At 41.3% G+C, this 21111-nt stretch overlaps 1 protein-coding gene across 4 annotated transcripts in view; it reads left to right on the forward strand.

Annotated features, from left to right (window-relative positions):
• Positions 1–21111, forward strand: part of tle2b (TLE family member 2, transcriptional corepressor b) — an 85886-nt gene that overhangs the window by 59000 nt on the left and 5775 nt on the right. For 3 of the 4 annotated variants that reach the window (XM_038716008.1, XM_038716005.1, XM_038716009.1), the window contains 14 exons: positions 1531–1605; positions 3709–3889; positions 5318–5334; positions 8357–8497; positions 10497–10550; positions 14444–14611; positions 15028–15187; positions 15976–16145; positions 16868–16944; positions 17810–18059; positions 18651–18898; positions 19453–19600; positions 20407–20557; positions 20743–20819. In XM_038716008.1, the coding sequence (XP_038571936.1) occupies positions 1531–1605; positions 3709–3889; positions 5318–5334; positions 8357–8497; positions 10497–10550; positions 14444–14611; positions 15028–15187; positions 15976–16145; positions 16868–16944; positions 17810–18059; positions 18651–18898; positions 19453–19600; positions 20407–20557; positions 20743–20819 (1917 nt within the window). The remainder of the gene's footprint in view (positions 1–1530; positions 1606–3708; positions 3890–5317; positions 5335–8356; positions 8498–10496; positions 10551–14443; positions 14612–15027; positions 15188–15975; positions 16146–16867; positions 16945–17809; positions 18060–18650; positions 18899–19452; positions 19601–20406; positions 20558–20742; positions 20820–21111) is intronic. The other variant, XM_038716006.1, reaches the window with a different exon arrangement.

Genomic DNA, 21111 nt, shown 5'->3' on the forward strand with positions numbered 1-21111 from the left:
CATTTTGAGGCTGCAGTTTGTGGTGTTGTTGTAGATATTAAACATCCACTACTTAAAGTTTAGCATACAGAAGGGGTAATCGACGCACACATTGTGCATGTTAATGACAACACAGCTCATTAGCTTTCAACATGTTCAATTGCTTGTGTGGACATTTCATCCCAATTATTGCTGGCTGCCTCAATGAGTCATCCTCTGTTTGAAATTGAATCAATCAACAAATCTATTGATATCTTATCAAGCCCCCAGTTTACTAAATATATCTCCGTTAAACACAACAGCTGCCTAATCATTAAAGAAACCAGAGCAAACATGTAAATTCAGTTAATTATTGCACATGGGTGGAACTAATTTGAAACCTGCTGAAAAGCTAGACAGAGCTGAGTCCTATTTGTTTTTTTTGTTTGCACACTAATATTTTGGCTCAGAATAGGTATCAAAGGTATAGCATAAAAGCATCTGCCAAATGAGTAAATGTAAATGAATGAAAATTATGTAATTATTTGTGTCTTGTGTAATCACCATCATAAAAAAAATACTCTCAGGCACCATGATGTCACGGCCTTGAAGTGTGTATATATAGAAACATTGTCAGAAACATTGAGATGATTAGCTGATCTTTGTAGCACTAATATTGTGTGATGATCTGTACAGCCTCAAAAGGTAGTGATATCAAACAAATTCAAATGCGTGTATGTCACGGGAAACAACTACTTATTATGGCATTAGAGCCAGCTATGTTGGATTTCAATAAAAGGCACTCTGATCCTATTATCTTTAAATTAAATACAACCCACTCCTTAGAAATTTGCTTTGGGCCCCCATCATTCAGCAACATTATCACCATTTCTGCGTGTGTGCTTGACCTCCATTCATTGTTTCTTAAAGGCTGTATTTTAAAATAGATTTGCTCAGTACAACCTAAATAAGTGAGAGGAGCGGATTATTGAATTTAGTATTATTCTGGTGTGTGTGTGTGTGTACATCTACTAACCTGCAAACACTCTTTGTCTGTGAGTGTGCACTGATAAGTGTGCTCCCTGGAGATAGAATGGTCACAGTTCTGTCAGTTTGATCAATATTGACACTGTGTGCACACATGCATATTTGCATTTGTGTGACTGATTACATTGGGATTTTGTGTAAACACAACTGAGATTTTGGTTAGTGTGGCTTTGAGTGTGTGTGTGTGTGTGTGTGTGTGTGTGTGTGTGTGTGTGTGTGTGTGTGTGTGTGTGTGTATGTGTGTGTCTGGCTATATGTACAGTAGCGTGTTTGTATTGTGTGAATTCACGGTAGCCCAATCCAGACATTTATATTTATACAGCCTGTACAAGCAGAGTTTAGTTGTTTTAACACCTTTTCTCAAGTTTGGTTAATGTAACGGTTCCTGCTGTGTTCCTTCTATATACATTAGGTTTACTTTACGCTTTATACTGTAACATACAGCATGGATAATAGGTTGCAGTGCAACCTTTCTTCTTACTTTTTTCTTTGGCATTGAATCTGTGTGTGTGTGTGTGTCTGTAGCACCAGCAACAGGTGGTCCAAGCAGTGGAGAGGGCCAAGCAGGTCACCATGGCTGAACTCAACGCCATTATCGGGGTGAGTCGCCTCCATTCCTCATGACAACACAAACACACACTTACACACACACACATTAACTAGCGATGTTCCCAACAACCTGACTGGCACTGATAAGCTAAATTCTAAATAAGTAGATCAGAAATATGTATCATCGCATAGGTGAGGCATTAATATGAATATCACAGGTGTTTACTGTTTGTGCCCCAGATGGAGCTGTTGATCATGCTAAATCTGGATTAGGTCAGGCAGGTATTGTTTTTCTAGCGAATGCTGGGGACATTTGATAGCACGCTATGAATTAACATGCCCTTTTTTCTCTAAATGAAAATTGGCCTTTGAAGGATTATTTTTTGATGTATCTCTAAGTATTTTATATCCACTGAGAGAGACCATCTGTTAGAATCAGATGTTGATCAGTATCTCATCCACAGTGTTGGGTGTGTTCCTGCTGTATAAAGCCTGATGAATAAGTTTTGGCAGCAGCAACTGCGGTGATGCACACTTTTTGACAATTTTACTGGACGCTGTAACCAATTTTTAAGGATACAGCTAATTAGTTTACATGAGTAACTATTACTATCAAGAAATATATGACTCTTTTGGAGTAGCCGTCCAACTTGTCGAATAAAGTGGAGAGGGCTTATACATGGCAGCTCTTGCTCTGTCTCTTAGGTGGGAGCTCTCGTCTCAAAGAAGTTTAAGAAGAGAAAGAAATCAGTGATTGTTATCAAATCAGTCGGTTCTAATGTCATTAATTCTTATCGGAGCGCTGAACACATTGCTGTCTTCTTACAGCTCACTTTCAAGCTCTGTGTTAAACACTTTAGTTCATTAAAGCTCTCTGGACGACAGATATTTCAAATTTAATTAAATTGAAGCTAACATACAGACCTACACGTCATAATTTAACAAAATACATTTCTTAACTGCAGAGTTAAACGGATAAGATTGTATACACTCAAAATACACTTACATGTTCATTTAATTGCGCATGATCACCTGACAACATATTACACACTTGCTTGTCTGCACATATATGTCCTATATGTACACACACACACACACACACACACACACACACACACACACACACAGACAGTGATGCTCCTGAGTGCTCTAGTAGATGGGGCTTTCCAGAGCTTGTCGGAGCACTGATCACATTACTGTCTACTTAAAGCCCTTTGTTCCTCCCAGCACTACAAACACTGAGTGTATGTGTGTCGAACACACCAGCTTGACAAAACAACACACAAAAACACACCATAATGCTCCCTTCAGGATAATAGCCTTTTTTTATCTGTAGCTGCTCCTTTGCTCTCCACTCTCTCCATCCCCCATCGTCCTCTTTTTCTGTTTTCTCTTTTTCTGTCTGTTCATTTTCCTTCTGGATTTCCTCTTCTCTTCTTTTGTAATCTTTTATCCTTCTCTTGCTCTTACTATGGCCCTGTCCTCATTTCTCCTCTCCCATTTTTTTTTCACTATGTCTTATCTTGTGCTCTCTCCGCTGCACACTTTCCTTCTTCCTGTGCTCATTTACTCTCTCTCCATCTAATTCTCCTTCTCTCCTTTTTACTGCTTCTTCCATGATTTTCCTCTGTTCCTCCCCATCATTTACTCATCTGACTCAAACATTTCCTTCCCTCTCTTTTATCCTCTCTGTGTTTTCCCTTGGCCTTTTTCTCCATTTTCCTCCTCCTTCCTTTCTTTCATAATAAATCCCATTCATTGCCTCACTCTTTTCATCGTCTCTCCTCCTTTTTATCGCTTCTTGGTTTCCATTTCCACTTCCTTTACTTACACACTTTCCTGATCATTTAACGTCCTTCTCCCCTCGGTTCTTTTTGCTTTTTCTTGTCCTTGGTGTCCATCTTTCTTACCTCTTAATCCACTGATCTCTTTAACATCCAATCTTTATTATTTTACTCTCTCACTGTTGAGCTCTCCGTGTGGATTTGATTTGAACCCCCGCTTCCCCTAACATTTTCTTTCTTCCTTCTTCTTTGTTCTTTGCCACTTTCTGCATATTTTCTATTTCTTTCTTCTTTACCCTGTTTTTTCTAACCACCCACCCCCTTGTATGACACCATCCCTCCCCTCTTCCTCTTTTCCCTGTGGCCACAGCAGCAGCAGCTCCAGCACCTGTCTCACCATGCCCCTGGCATCCCCCTGACGCCACACCCATCAGGCCTGTCTCTGGGCGCAGGGGGCTCAGGGCTTCTGGCGCTGACCGGGGCCCTGGGTGTCTCGGCCCACCTTGCCTCCAAAGATGAGCGCAACCACCTTGACCCTGAACATCTCAGAGGTAACACACCATCAGCTTTTAAGCCTTAATATTTTCTCTAAAATCAATGTTGGTCTTAAAGAGCCAACTTCAGCAGGAGCAATGGGGAGTCAGACATTTACACATTAGCCTACTAATGAAATCAGAATCATGACAACAAATAATACATCAATAAAATTAATAATTGTGCCTCTAAAAAATAGATCTTTTTTTTAATCAGCCTGCTGTCATTTGCTAGAAGACCATAGAGCCACAGTTTAAAGACCCAAAGTTCATATAAAGATTACTCTGATTGATATTGGAGAAACACAGTGGCATTTAAAGCAGAATTTGAACAGGGAAGTTCAGGTTTTGTTAATGCAGAAGTTTTAGTCATTGTAGCTAAAGTATATCATAGTTGCAGTGACAATCTGTGTACTTGCTATTGTTTCCGGTCAGCGTACACAAAATGTTTAAGTTAAGTTACAATATTGAACATTTTGAGAAGATTGTTTAGCAAGTTCAGGACAAGTGAGCCAGAGTAACAGACTCTAGGAAATCATCCAGAATGAAATCATCAGATATCACGCATGCAAGAATGATGTATTTCTTCAGAAAATGTTTTTATCTCTGTATGTGTGCATTTTTTGTGTTTATTTCAATTTAATTTGCTTCATAGTCGATTGGGCACAGCAGTGAGGAGAACTCTGACAACAGGTACAGAATAAGAAATAGATCATTTTATCATTTTAGACCGGATGAAATGCAAAGCAATACTACATAATTGGCGGCAGGCAGCTTTGTGTCATTTGTACAGCAAGTCACCTTTTGGACTGAATTTGAACTTCCTTGTTTAGATTGCTGTCATAATAGGGACAGACATATTCATGGCACTTGAGTAAATGCAGGAGAAACGCTTTTTTTCCCAACGAACTTTCATTCACCCCAATAGAATATCTTATCTTTGTGCTCTGTTTCAGGCATCAAGCCAAAAGAGACTTTCTCATGAATAAACCCTGAGCCAGAAAGAAAAAAAAAAGGAATGAGTGAGAGTAGAATCGGAGGGAGATAGAGATATCAATGTGTTCATATTGGCGTGTTAAGCATCTGTGTGAGAGCTTATGCATGTCTGCAGCTGTGTGTGTTTCTGTTCTTACATACGAGAGGAAGAATGAGTGAAAAGATAGTCGTTTAAAGAGGCAGAAGGGGAAGACAGCGAGCTTTGTCTGGTTGGAGAACAGAGAGGGAATGATAGAGAGGAGACTAAAATCATGCACAATAGTGGGTCTGTATCTTTATTAGAGAGGAGCAGCCGTAGTTCAGCCTAACCTTGGCTGACTGGGGGACTGTTGTTGTTATTATTATCAGGACTGACGTCAAACTTTCTCTTTTTTTTCTCCCTTTACTCCTCTCTCACTCTTTTTTTCTCTACACTGTTCTTTTTCCTTACCTTTCTCCGCCCCATCCCAGAGGGAGCACCCAGCAGGGTGAGTAGTTGTGTAGTGTGTGTGTGTGTGCGTGTGTGCGTGTGACAGTGATAAACTGAGGAAAATGGAAACGCACTGTAAAGTGGCCTCTAAAAAAGGCTGCGTACTGCTGGAGCTCAGCCAGGAGTAGCACAGCTCAACACAGCACAATAGCTGCTCAGCGCTATCAACCTTGAGCTTCTCAAGGTTTTCTGCATCACACTAACATCTGAGCTCACAGCACTTTGCAGTTATCTGGAAGAAAGTACAAATTGAGTGAATGGATGAGCAAGCAACTGTTTGTTTATCTGCACCACAAATGTTCTGGTAATCCACAAGACAAGGCAGAACAAGTGAAAGGATTAAAACCCACTTAATGGCAAATGCTGCCCAAAACACACCAGCTGTAGAAACAAGCAACTCTTGTTTAAAAATGTTTACTTGAGTGTACTATGCATTTAGTATATAAAACGTCAACTACAGGAGGCCCCTTAATGCCTGATGTCAAAGAACCACCAAACAGAACCTGCTCTGTTGTATTGTTAGTTAAAGTACATTCATTGCCACTAATTGTCGCACTAGAGCTCCAGCATCTCAAACCAAAACAAACGTACTCTGTGGTCCACCAGACTCCATTGACAAAAACAGTAATTTTACCTTGCAGCTCACTGTTAAAGACTTTATACAAACTGGCCAGAAACAAAATAACACTCACCAAAACCATCTTTGTTAGTCTTTCCGCTGTTACAACAATTATCAACTCTGATTTGGTTTAAATAAATCCTTAATTCACTGAGTTAGATGAGAAAAGAAACCGTTTCATCACTCTCCTCAAAACCAATAGTTTCAAAGCGAGGGACTCACATGCACTAACATGTACGCGCAGCCAGACCGGCTGCCAAAACTAAGAACAGAGAGTTCAGATGACAGCACACAGAGTGGGTGTGACGTCATTCTCTGCTCAGGACAACATTATATCCTTACATAGCAAAAAGTTGTTTGCTGCTATATTAATGTTCAGAATCTAATATACATAACCTTTTATATTTGTAGTAGAATTGCACAACAGCACTTTCAGAGAGGTGGGCAACACTGTTAGGGGGAATGAAACCTATTTAAATGTGTCATTTTTGTGCATTCTATGAACTAGTGAAACCGCTGTACCAGAAAACCAACATGAAGGAAAGAACAGTTCATGATTGTTTTGTTTTAGTGCTGTCACTTCAGAGACAGAAACATGTACCATGAACTCTAGAAACTGTGCTTTCACAATGTACTGTATGTACAGCATCTTTCAAAGACTCTGCATTTGTAGGTAAAGTGAACAATCGAGCAGTATTGATACTACAGTTTTTTGTTTTCTTTCTTCTAATGCGATTGCAGGTTGCCATTGTACTGATTTAGACATTAATGTGACTCTTTAGATTAGGGGCAAGAAACATGCTGTGTGTTCTTGTTGCTGTAGAGACTGACTTAGTGTTCAGTTATAGAGATGGGGCTGTTTGAAGTTCAGATTCAACAGTCATTTAATTAAGTGTGAAGGTGAGATGTGTCGGTATGGTGACTCAGGTTACCATAATTCATGAGTTTTTAAAAAACATCCTTATTTAATAAATGCAGCATGCAGTGAAACATAAAATGTAAACAAGTGTTATAAGTAAACAAGTGCTCACAGGCTTTGCACATATTTTTTTGTCACTGTAGTTAAAAAGTATCTGTTAATCACCTGGAGAATTAATGCAAATGGGCTGATTGAAATTCAATTCGTTGATGGTTTGGCATATTCTCTCTAGCTGCTTCATGGAAGCCGTGTGAACACTCCCTTACTGTACTGACTGCAATGGACAGCTGGCCTTCATCAGTGTAACTGTTGATAATACAGAGAGAGAGAGGAGGGAGATGAAGAGTGAAATTGGAAAAGGAAAAAGGGAGAGATACTAAAGAGGAAGGGGAAAAACAGACGAAAGAAAAATAGGGAGGGAAATGTTGTTAAAAAAATACCCGTCTTTGTTCTGGCTTTCATTGCGAAATGAAAATGATTTAAGAGCGCTACTGACTTAACTTTCCCTTAGCATAATTTAATTGCTAAACACAATGCTGATTGTTAAGCACCAGGAAAATATTTCTCTCATGACTTGAGGTTTGTGCTGAACTTAGCCAAGCATTAAGACATTTGGGAGGGGAGGGGAGGAAGATCAATTGGCATTTGTCAGGGAGCCAGTAAAAAAAAAAAGATGTTGGAATTTTAAATGGAGGGGGGAAAAGGGACATCGAGAGGAAGTCAGGAGAAGAGGGAAGAAGGCGGAGGAGGAGGAGATGAAGAAAGAAGAGAGGGAAGTTTGTTGAGCCGCACTGAGGTCCATTGTGTGGTTTCTCCTCCCCTCTGTCCAGCGCTCCTTCCTGTCGGTCCCGTGGGCTCCTTCCTGTGTGACTCACTGGTGTGTTAAACCCTCACTGTTCTTGTCCTCCCCACAGAGGGACAGAGAATGACAAGTGGCCCTCACCGAACCTCTGGCCCCTGCCTCGATGCAAAAACAGCACAATGCTTTGATCTGCTTTTCTCAGTGCTGAGCACTAGGCCTGGCTGTATTGTAAATATGCCTGCACTGCTTTATTGCCCAATAATGAGAGTCATATTTTACATGAGGACTGGTGTGTCGAGGGGAGAGCACTAATTAGCTTTATAGGCTGTCTTGTGTGCTTCTATGGCTACGCCTTAACCTGTGCTTACATCTGCTGTTCTTGTTGTGGGTGTGTGTGTGTGTGTGTGTGTGTGTGTGTAATGTCATCATATGTGTTTTTATGGGGCTTTCTGGTCAGGTTTGTCGTACTGAGTTTACCTGAGTTTATGTATACAGTGATTGTGTGTGCATATCTCTTCACATCATAACCTGTACATTGGCGGATGTGGGTGTGTTTTATGTGTTTGTTCAATGTGTCTCTCGATGTCTTCACTTTGGCTTTCATCACCTGCCTTTACTGGAGTAGTATTAGTACGCGTTTGTGTGTTCATGCTTGTATTTGTGTCCTTGTCTTTCTCCAGAGTAAGTCAGTGTCATCAACAGACAGTCAGCCAACTGAGGAGCGCCAGGGCCCGTCAGGAGGCTACTCCTCCTCGCAGGGAGGAGCTGAGGCAAAGAGGAGGCGCTGTGATGACAAAGAGCCACTTGCGCCACACTCCTATGTACGTGTCTGTGTGTGTCCTTGTCTTTATATGATGAGATAAGTAGAGGTTTGATGCCTGGAAGGAAACTGAGTATTTGCAGCAGCACACAGAGGATACAACAAGAAAAATAAACATAAAAATGATAAAAGAAGAAATAAATAAAATTATTTTTTGTTGTTGTGTGTGTGTGTATGTATGACATTGCCCATGACATTATAGGCCACACAGGGGTTAGGGGGCCCGTGGCCAATTAGAGTCGTGTTGAGTTTGGATGAATCCAATGGGGAAGAGCAGGGAGCCATAGGCGATGTAATGCCAGAAGAGAGACAGCCAAGGCAGATAGCTGTAAAGAATTAGATAGCTGTGTGTTTGCAGTCTGGAGGATTGATTGACACTAGGAGACTGTCTGTGCAAGATGGCCTCCAGCGAAATCAGTTTGGCATCAACAACAACAGTCCAAATCTTCCCATTAGTTCAGAGCGAGAACAAGGACAGATAGTTTCCACTTTCTGAATCTTTTTCCGTCCGTCGAGCCGCATTACGGCTTCCATTTCTCTCCGTTTGCCTTTTGCTCTTCTATATCTGTCTCTTTATCACCGTCTTTGAGTTCCTTTGCTTTTCCCTCTCACTCTTTCCCTCTCCATCTTCTTCCTGTTTTCTTTTCATTTTTATTCCATCTCTCATCTTTAATTTTCTCCCTCTTTCTCCTTTTACTTTTTTACTTTTTGTCCTTTTCTCTTTCCATTCGTCTCACTCCCTGAGTCTCTCTCGCTGTCTGTTTCTCTATTTTTGCTCTAGGAATAGACTGTAGACATAGCCCTGTTTTGGCTATGTATAATTAGGTACTGATGTCACTCCACACTGATGTCAATAGGAATATCAGGCCATGATCACATCAAAGCGCTGTTGCCATGGTGACTAAGTGCCATCGTTCTCACCCCAGAAAAAGGGAAAGAGAGAGAGAGAGAGAGAGAGAGATGGCTAGACAAAGAGCGAAAATGTGCCATGGATGGAGAAAGAGCAATAGTGTGTGTATGTGTGTGAGCGAGCGAGTGAGCGAGAAATCGAAATTGTGTTTGTATGAGGGAGCTGTTCAGTGCGAATGTATGGTATATAGTATCTCTGTGTTAAATGTTGCATGGTGGACAGCCAGTGATATCGATCTGTGTGTGGACTTGTGTGTGTTTCCAGCTTTATTAATAAAGTTCTCTATGCACACATTAGGGCTGGGTAATATGGCCAAAAAGGTTGTCACGATAAAAAAATTCTAATCATTCAATATCGATAATTATCACTATAAATGTCAAATCATTATTTATTTCACGTTTAAAGGCTGATTTTTGCTCCTGAGTGAAAGTTGAAGAAACCAGATGGTTAATTAGTTTTAACCTAATCTTTGTGGTTAGAACATCACAACACTTGCCAAACAGTGGATCACCTAACCAATCTGAGGTAGCACATTCAAAACAATTATAAAATCTTTTTTCAACAAATATGCATGAGTAAAATTAAGTAAAACCGTTTACAGTCCCTGTTCCTCAACAAAAACATTTATTGAACATCTGTTATATTGTTATTGAGGAAAATTATCTCATTTAATTGCCCAGCCCTATGTACACATTAGGGCTGAACAATTGATCAAAGTTTCGAAATTGTAATATGGCCATGCACAATATTTGTTAGATGTCTGATGTGTGTCAAAATGCAAAATTTTAATTAAATATTGGCGTTCTGCAGAGATGTCCTGGCCTACACATCATATTCTAGAGACTTATAGATCCTTGCAAAAATCACACCATAATTCATTATAAAATGTTTTTCAATAAAAATGAGAATAATGATAAAAATTATCATTAACCCTAGTATTGCAAATCAGTTGCAATTAGATTTTTTTTTTTTTAGATTGTTCAGCCCTAGTACACATACAGTATAATATATATCTGTGTGGGTAATAGAGAGAAAAAAACAGCTATCTTGTCTTGGAGAATATATTTTACATTTGTTCTTTGCTCCTCAGGACAGTGATGGAGACAAAAGTGAAGACAATCTGGTAGTGGATGTCTCTAATGAAGTAAGTTGCCTATCTGTATTTATTATTTATTTATTATTTTTGATGTCCTACTTAAAGTATCTAATATTTTTATATTAATAATGGATCACATGACTTCTTGCATGAAAGGGTTCACTTGTAGTGATGAACCCACAGTGAATTGTAACCTGACTTTTAGCAACTTTCAGCTCTTTTTTTTTTCAGCCCACAACTTGGCTGTTTTGGTTCACTCTCACTGTTTTTATCAACCTCTTTTTCAGCTCAGCAGGCAGCTGTTTTCATTGAAAACATTCAAGTGAACCTACTGTATACTACCTGCTCAGCACCAAATGGCAGACAGACTAAGTTAGCGACTTTGAAGACCAAAACAGAGCTGAAAAGAGAGTAAATATTGGGCTTTTGGTTGCAAAGTGGCCAGAAACATGACTCAAAATTAAAGCTAATGTTGCTTACCGTGTGCTTGATGTGTAAATAAGGAACTCCACTCTAAAGCTAATTGGTAAGTTATACAAAATAATTAGTGGCCAAGGTTGGCAGTTTGTATAGGAGATTAGCAAAGTTTGCCTCAAAGATGAAAATTTAACTAAGGGATGTTTTTGTCAATTCCTAAGCAGTATTTCCAAAAAACAATTGAAACTTGATTGTTTAAAATCTATAAATCTATAATGAGATAAAATAAAAAACACTAGTGGTTTCTTATTAGTAAGAGATCAGTCTGAGTCTGTGGTAATCCTGATTGCCTATTATCAGTCAACAAGTCAAAGTATGGCAATATAAAAAGCTATCCATCAGGGACATGTGAGTCACTTTCTGTCTAATCAGTGCTTAATGGCAAAGGTTATTAATGGGCTAATCTCCCAGAAACTTACACTACACACACTGGCGACTACAATCGCATACAAAGTCATACATTTCACTGAAAGAAATTTCCCCACTACAAAATAGTTAATAGTTTCTTCTCTTAAAATATTCCACCTTCAGTACCAATGTTTACTCACAATTTTCCATCTCTCCACTGTGGAAAATATCTCACTCACACAGAACTCACAGTACACTCTCTCTCCCACACACCTGCTCACAGCTTCGTCCTTGTGCAAGAGCTGCGCATTCCTGTTACAAAAAATATCTTTGATTTCCTTACAAAGCCACAAGTTACAAGCAGCCTTCATCCGACAGAGTCTCTCTGAAACTGTTACACATGAATAAAGCATTAATCCAACGTTGGAAGACCCGGTGTTATGCGGGGATGACTATGGATATATAGATACAGTACTTGCCACAGCTTGGAACCACCCTCTACATAACCCTGTCTGTCTGACTGTCGATGGTTCAATTTATCAATCAGATCTGGTCGTATGTGTGCAGGTGTGTTTGTGTGCGTGTGTTTTGAAATAATTTGATTTTGATTTTACCTGACAAAATCAGTGTGTCGCTCTAGTGTCCTTGGTATTTTTGAAAGAAATTTGCGCTTTTTTTATTGTTTTGCTTTTTCAGAGAAGGTCAATTTTATTTTCTGCTCATTTAGTTTGATGTTAAATTTTAGTATTGAGTAGAATTTCTTGAATAAGAAAAATGTCCCTAGACACTATTCACAGGGCTGTATTTTAGAGAGAGATACAAGTACACATAATTGGGTAATTCCCTGAAGAATAAGCATAGTGTTACTGCACTGAATGACTTAATAGACTAAAAAATCATTAATTGATAATTGATTATTGGTTTTAGTTAGTTTGCAGGCAGTGATTATTAATTTAGTTCATACCCTCCAAATGTTACACTCTGACAGGGCTGAAACTAACAATTATTTCCATTATTGAATATTTTACCAATAATTTATTTTTCGGATTAATAGATTACTCCTTTGGTCTGTAAAATGATAGAGATATTCATTTTTATATCATCGAAGAGAAAGAAAAGTTGCTAATTTTTCACATTTGAGAAGCTGAAACAAGTGATTTTTTGGCATTTTGCTCGAAAAATTACTTAAACAAATCAATTATCAAAATACCTGCAGTCTATGCTAATTTTCTGACAGAAATCAAGTGAGCATTTCAATACAAACACATTGTATTTTAGCTCTTGTTTTGCTTCCTAGATTGTTGTGTGTGTGTGTGTGCGTGTGTGTGTGGATCTGTGAAATGTGAAACAAGTCAGCAGGTATGTAGCTAGTTCAGCTTTCTGCTTCAGTTTCCTTGTAAATAGGAAGAGCTCCTATGTAAGCTCATTATCAGCCGCCGCTGCTTGTGTTCCCTTCTTGTGAACCATGTCTGTCCACACACACACAAACACACATATTCTTGGTCCTACCTATCTCTTCTCATCTACCTCTTCTGTATAGATTGTTGTTCTCTTTCCAACCTCTTGAAGCTTCTGTTTTAACATCCCTCCACTGTCTCTTTCCTTTTCACTCGTTCTTTCCCACTCATCTCACTCCACTGCATCTCCCCCTTTTCTCCTCCCTTCTCTCATTAGATAACTGCAGTCTGGTTCATTTAATATATGCAAAGCCGTTTATGCCCCTGGAATATTTTAGTTCTTTAAATACTTCACGCAGTGTACCAAAATATGTTTTATCTAAGCCCTCTGTATTTTGATATTGCACACAAAAGCGGAACCGGTCTCTTGTGTGATTTAGAAACTGGTACAAAAGCTGAAAGAAAAAAAAGTGACAAATGTGGGTAATAGCAGAAAAAGGGAGGGGCATTCTCTGGTTAATGGTGTGTCTGTGTGCGTTTTAAAGCAAATCCACAAGCATGTGTTTGACCAAACATGCAATCCTGTGAGTGTGTATATGCATTTGTATTTGTGTATGAGTGCGTACACACCATGTAAATGTCTAATGTGTGTGGTTGCTTGAGTGGATGATCTTGTGTGTGCGTGCTTGCCCGTGTGTGTGTGTGTGTGTGTGTGTGTGTGTGTGTGTGTGTGTGTAAGCACTAAAATGTCTGTGCCTGATCACGTTGACCCAGTGAGAAGTGCTTACTCCAGCACTCTGCTCTGGGGGAGGCAGCGCTGGCTCAACACTGGCTCCAGTGATGAAAGCAGCTGTAACAGCAACATTATCTCCAGGTCCATACACTAGTGTACCAGCAACAGTGACAACTTCTACTGTTTCTTGTAATGTCCCCTGAGCTCTGAGTCCCTTTACAAATCACAATACAGACGGTGACACTAGAGATTATGTTGTATCCATTAAGTAAAAATCTGCAACATTTCACTTGGAAGCTTTTACACATGCAGGCACACATAAGAGACAGGTTTGTGTTTCTCGCAGTTGTTTTGGTTTAAACTAAATAAAGAAACAATAGGGTAGTTATCGTGAACAGGGATGTGCCCACTGTGGCTAAAATACAACACAAATATTCTGAAGTAAAAGACAGAAAGTGGTTTGAAGACTATATGATCCAGGAATTCCAGTTGGGGTAAAAGACCCATAACTTTGAAGACTTATCAGTCACCAAAAACACTGCACAGTGGTTTGTAACCTTACCAGGAAGGACTATGCAGTTGAAAGTTGTCATGGTGACAATAATTTCATCTTTTAATTGCAAGGTAGCAGCATTTGATTGGCCACCACAGTGATGTCACATTGCATTTTGGCATCTCAGGCAGAACCAGTGTCTGTCTGAACAGCTTTACATTTTTGTGGACGTTCTATAGGTGGCAACGTATAGGAAGTGCAGTGCAACAACACTGTAGTACAACTGCTTGTCATCAAAAATGTCACTAAAAATAATTAAATACTGCTATAAGAACAAGAAAATGTAATAGAGATGAAATGCAGTAAAATGGACTTCAGGGCAAGACTGAAATGTAACAGCAAAGTAGTTGAAGCATAGCGGGACGCTCGGAGACTGAAAAGAAGCACTGGTTTACACTAGAAGATCATTTTTTTTCTTGTCTTGGTCATTCAGGAGCCTAACTCTCCTGCTGGCAGCCCTCCTCACTCTCCCCACGGGAATGGGTTAGATCGGGCTCCTACACTAAGGAAGGAGCTCCCGGGCTCCTCAAGCACTGGAGACGCCCCTTCCACCCCAAACCCCCGCAGCCCTACCCCAGGGAAGGCCAAGGACCCTGCACAAGTAAGATACTCTTAGGGAGTTGCTGCACTCTGCTGACTGCGAGGCATCTGTCTGCTTTCCATTATGCTAATATGTTGCTGCGCTGTGCCCTTAGATTGTCCATTCCTGATACATGTTCATGTAATGCTATCATATATGATGTTTTGCTTTGGCAATAAAAACACTTAAAACGTACAAACCGTAACTATTGCACTGTAACTAATCCTTTTCCTTTTATACTATGTTGAGAAGCTACACGGATATCTTGTTGCTAGTTATCTGTTAAAGTAGCTTTGCCAGTACCACCGTGACAATTTCTTCTCTTTTCATTAAGATTAGTTCAAAACTGACAGCAGTGTTTAATAAAGGAGGTCTTAAGTGTTACAGGTCCCATGACGTGTTTTATTTGAGATATTTCTGGTTTGACTTCTCCACAGATGGATAAGTCCCTGTCTCCGTTGTCCAAGTCTGGCAGCCCATCACCGTCCCACCGTGAGGCCCTTACCCCTGGAGCACCAGGAGCCCCAGGAGCCCCTGGTCCCAGCACCTCCTGCCTTCGTCTGGTCAGCAAAGCAGCGTCCAGTGCAGACCCTCTTGGTGAGACTCTCCTGACTCTCTAAACAAGCTTGAAAATTTGTTTCACTAAAACATGTGTTTTGATATTGTAACTGTTGATAAAAAGAGCTTGCTAATACATATAACAGGCTATCAATATTACTCCTGGACATACATTTATGGCTGTACTTTTATAATCAATAAGTTACTCAGAAAGAGCCAACCTAAAATTGTGTGATTTCTTTACATTTACTTCCTAATTTAGCTGCTTAACTAGAACTTATATATATATTTTTAAGTAAACCAAAGTAGTAGCTGGACCAAATAGCTCCTTGAATTACACCCTCAAGACCTGGATGGGATTTGCACCCATTCTATCTCTGCCCTTCATGCCATGTATCGTCTTGTCCCTCTGTTTTTCCATTTCCTCATTTGTTAATGCTGTTGCCTTGTCATGCAGTGACATTTTACTGTTTTGAGCCAAATCTCTTGATATGATCAGCACAAAGTTAAACAAAAAAGTGTGCCTATAGGACTGTCGTATTGAATATTCAAAACCATAAGGAAAAAAGTGAGATTCCCCCATTAACATTGTGCTCTTGAGCAAAGCTCTTAGTCGCTATCTGCTTCAGCAGTAGCCAGCAGTGAAGACTACTTGACAGCTCCCTGGTCTGAAACTCTGTTGGTGTACAAACTAATCATTTTGATGAAAGAAAAACACGTCTATTCTCAGCCCCCGTGTGACTGTGTTTATGCTTGTGTACTATGTATTGTTTCCCCTTTTTATTTCCATCCTTCAATCCCTCCTTCGTCTTTCGCTCCCTCCCCAGCTCTCCGCAGTCCCATGTCTGTGCCCCCCGGTTCATACCCGGCTCATTTTGGCGTGGTGTCCCACGCAGGACTGAATGGGGAACTGGCCAGCCCAGGAGGTTTCGGAGGGGCTCTAACTCTTTCCCCACAAATCAGCGCAGCAGCCAACGCCTATTCCCGAAGCCCCATGGTGAGTAAAGGCCAAATTCTTCTTCTCCATCAAGGTTTCATTTATAGTTCAGCATCAGATCTAACCCTCTGACTGTCATAGCGCTGTTAAAAAATAGATGAATGTGTTCATGTTTACATTCTCTAATTCACTTTGATTCACTCATACAGAGGAGACGTTTTGCAATTGAAATGGCTTATCTGGATCACAAAATGCTAACCTTTGTAGTACTACTGAAAAAAGGTTTAACCCTTCCTTAACATGCTCCATGTTGTCTTCAGTATCAGTAGACACGTCCAGAGTCAGAAAGTAGCCCAAGCAGTCCAATTAAAGTTTTTACTGTCTCCTGTAGCCCACGTATCTTCGACATGTAGTGACATTTTTGTTGCTGTGCATGTCAACTGTGTGGCGACTGCTAATGTAGCTGCAGTCTGTAGCCTCCGCTCCCACAAGACTTCAACATAACTCAGCCTTGAGGCTGGATGTTCTTTGCAGTGCCCTGTTCACCACTGTGTCATCTGTCTGGGGAAAGGCGGTATGCTCACAACATGACATATTAGTCTCAGCATACTAGAGTTTTCAGAGTGCAGACTTTTGTTAGATTCTGGTCATTGTTTTATTTCTGCTTTGGTCTATACTTCCTACTTGTTTTAATGAACGTTATCTAGAAATAATCTGGTGCATTTTTTAAGTTAGCCCTGTTCAAGTTTTTAATTGTTTGTCGGCTCTTTTGTACCCACCAGGTGGCGTACGACTCTCGGTCTCACCTGAGGGCCCCAGGGCTCTCCTCCTCTCTGCCTGGTTCCTCCGGCGGCAAGCCGTGAGTTTGTTTTCTTGTTACGCGTGTAAATCTCAATACATCTGATACATAGTCGGTTTGTAAATGTTGCACTGTCAATATAAAATTTTGGAAAGAAATTTGGATATCTGCATTTGGTAAACACACTTAAAGCCTTTTGATACCTTTAGTGTGTACATATTCAGCAAGGATACTTGCAGTATATTCCCCAGTGACATAGAACAGTTTATTTTATTTTCTGTCAATAGTGATTAAAAAAAAGAAATATGTGAAAGCTGAGCAGGATAATCATGTTAGGCTAAGAAAATAATTAGATGCAGATGATTGCACATATGCACATTTAACCCTGTCCGACACCTGAAAGCCCTGATCACTGTACAGAAGCCTCCAGATCACCTCCTCCGGAACACTTATGCACAGTCCACTCGGCTTTGCTGACTGAGGAATTGTGTTGTTTTTGTCATTTGTTGCAGAGTAGCAATTCATTCTTGCAGTGCTAATTTGAAATCATAAAATTGCCTTCCAACCGCTATGGTATTGATCGACCATTAGCAATGCCACGCTGACTCTGCCCTGTAACACAATTTGCCATTATGCATTCCCGCCTACAGCTACACTGGGCCAGGTAATTACCAGAATATGGGCAAATATTACAGGAGTTCCTGCACACTGTCTTCTCTGTGGTAGTTGTGTTTTATGTAGATTTACCTGTAGCTCCTCTGCTTTTCACTTGCTCATATTGTCTATTTTTTGCCCATTTCTCCAGTCCTTCAACCCACTTTGCAGTGCCTACTATTACAAACTCTTTATTTTCAGCCATAGATGTTCATTTTTGATGTATTGATTTATTTCTGTTCCCTTCTTTCTCTTTCTCTCTCTCCTCCAGCGCCTACTCATTCCATGTGAGCGCAGACGGCCAGATGCAGCCGGTGCCCTTTCCCCCTGACGCCCTGCTGGGCCCGGGAATCCCTCGCCACGCCCGTCAAATTCACAGCCTCAGCCACGGAGAGGTGGTGTGCGCCGTCACCATCAGCACCTCGACACGCCACGTCTACACCGGAGGCAAGGGCTGCGTCAAGGTGTGGGACATCAGCCAGCCAGGAAGCAAGAGCCCCATGGCCCAGCTGGACTGTCTGGTGAGACATGAGGGACAAAGTCAAACAGGAATACACACACAAGCGTTAAAAATAGTGTTTGGGTTCTGAAGCATTCTGGTTTCCATTTGTAGTTCATTTGTAGTCTGAGTTGTATTGACTGTTGAATGTTTGAACGGGCTTTGGTTGCATGTATGGCATTTAAATAGTTACAAAACGCACACACATAAAAGCCAGGCGCATGCACATGAAATAAGCACACAGAACAGTATCCGCGAGCGGTAAACCATCCTCGTGAACTCTAGAGATGTGCTTTTTATTAGCTTTTTGAAAATGTATCTGCATTCATATCTCGCATTTAAAGTTGCTGTTTGGACTAGAAACCATGACTGGCACATTGAATAGAAAGTCTCAGTTCAGAGATTGTACATCAGGCTATGCAAACAAACAAGTGCATGTAAAGTTTGTTCCTTGAGCTGATTTGTTTTTATCAGCTATGTCATCTTTGCACCTCAATTTTGATAACTGACATCATAAAAATTTCCACATTAATTTCCTGAATGTTCCCAGTCATGCTACCATCTGTCACATCGCCTTGATCCACTAACTTTTTTTTAAAACTTGTCCAATCAGAACAGGGATAACTACATCCGCTCCTGTAAAATCCTCCCCGACGGGCGAACCTTGATCGTTGGCGGGGAGGCCAGCACGCTGTCGATCTGGGATTTGGCCACGCCCACTCCTCGCATCAAGGCGGAGCTGACATCATCTGCTCCCGCTTGCTACGCTCTGGCCATCTCCCCTGACAACAAGGTCTGCTTCTCCTGCTGCAGCGACGGCAACATCGTAGTCTGGGACCTTCACAACCAGACTCTGGTCAGGTAAGAGAGGGGAGGGAGGAGAGGACTGTGGAAGGAGAAAAAGAACAAAAACATTTGGTGCCTTACCTCCACAAATAGATTATAGTCGGGAGAGAGCACAGGGGGGAGAGGGCGGGAGGTGAGGGAGAGAAAAGCTGGAGGATGTGGAAACATTTCAACTACTTCTTAAGAAGAAAAAAAAGAGAGCTAAAATATGGAAGACAAAAGAGGGAGGGAGGAAAAATCCTCCCCTAACTCTGTAGTCAGGTAAGGAGAGGGGGGATGAACTAGCCACAGGGGATATGGGTGGGATCAAACAGCCAGATTCTGGCTGAATTGAGGGAGATGGGAAGGGAAGAATGTGGTGAGGAAAAGAGAACGGGTGGGGAGGAGAATCAGGTGTGGGTTGGGGGGTGGGGGTCAGCAGGCGCCACAGGGAGGAAAGGATTAGAATATATTTGGTCTGACACCTCCGGGAGAAAAGAAACACACAGAATGCAGAGTCTGTAGAGTGGGTTTGTGCATGTATTCGTGTGTGTCCATGTCTGAGGCTCTCGTGGGTCTCCTCCCCGCAGGCAGTTCCAGGGCCACACAGACGGAGCGAGCTGCATCGACATCTCCAACGACGGCACCAAACTGTGGACGGGAGGGTTGGACAACACGGTCCGCTGCTGGGACCTCCGGGAGGGACGGCAGCTCCAGCAACACGACTTCACCTCGCAGGTAAGAATGCTCATGCACAAAAATGAAGATATAAGCACGTGCACACGCCCACATACTTTGCACACAAGACATCATCTAACACACACACACACACACACACACACACAAAATAAACAGCATGGGCATAAATGCACATGAATTCTTTTAGTTACACGAACACACACTGTGCCCTATTTACACCGATACACACCAGCAACAACACATCCACAAACACCAATGTGATTTCACCTTACATGTGCCCTCACACGCAAACACACACGCACTCTCATTCACTATCCACTGTCACAACAGACCTAGAGTTGACCACTGTTGTCAGATGAGTTTCGATCCACCACGTAATGACTTTCTCTCGCTAGCCGTCTCTCTCTATCTACCACTCTCCCTCTCTCTCTTACTGTTCTCTCTCTTTCTTTCCCAATGTATTCATTCGCTCTATATTTACCTCTATTTACGTCATTCCTCTCTTTCCTTTTTCAAAAACTATCTTTCCTCTTTTCTGTTCTCACTCATCATCTTTCTCTTTTCCCTGATATACATCATCCCCTCATTCCTACTTAATTCTTTCATCTGTCCTCCCCGCTTCCTTCCATTATTCTCTTCCTTTCATCAACCATATCTTCTTTCTTCCCTCATCCCGCATTCCCTCACATCTTCTACCCGTTCCCCCTTTTTGTTTTCATTTCTGCTTCCTCGCTGCCCGCCCATTTATCTTCTGTCCTCCCCTCCTCCTATCCCTCCGTGTTTTTCTCTCTCCGCTTCACTTTCTACCTTCCTTTGATTCCTTGCCTCCCTCTCGCCATCTCCAGATCTTCTCTCTGGGCTACTGTCCGACAGGCGAGTGGTTGGCTGTGGGAATGGAGAGCAGTAACGTGGAAGTCCTGCACGTCTCCAAACCTGACAAGTACCAGCTGCACCTCCACGAGAGCTGCGTTCTTTCTCTTAAGTTCGCCTACTGCGGTGCGTACACACACACACACACACACACACACACACACACACACACACACACACACTCTTAATATTTTGGATTGATTCCTAAATGTTTCTAAAATATTTGGACACAGTATTTTGTGCCTTCATCATCCCATTTCTTTTGTTTAACCTGTAGTATTGCTGTGTGTGTGTCTGTGTTATTATTTCAGGCAAGTGGTTCGTGAGCACAGGAAAAGACAATCTGTTGAATGCATGGAGGACACCATATGGAGCAAGTATTTTCCAGGTAAGAGACAAGTGCAGTGCTCTGAGAATGTTTAGGCTCTGGGGATATACTATATATAATTGAGCCTATATATAAATACACTTTATATGCGTCTGCATGTGTGTCTGTATTTGGGGCTGTAGAGTCATCTGTTTGTCAGTGTGGATAATGCTGTTGAAGCTATCTCTGCTTCCTGTCCCTGCACCACACACACACACACACACACATACCACTCATGCACACACATTGAGTCCTAGAGGCAGAAGAGAAAAAAAGATGAGGGGGTTCGGAGGGAGGAAGCGAACGATAAACA

The sequence above is a fragment of the Micropterus salmoides genome, unplaced genomic scaffold (genome assembly GCF_014851395.1).
Source record: "Micropterus salmoides isolate LMB-PRFRI ecotype aquatic unplaced genomic scaffold, ASM1485139v1 Ms_hic_scaffold_13, whole genome shotgun sequence".
Lineage (NCBI taxonomy): Eukaryota > Metazoa > Chordata > Actinopteri > Centrarchiformes > Centrarchidae > Micropterus > Micropterus salmoides.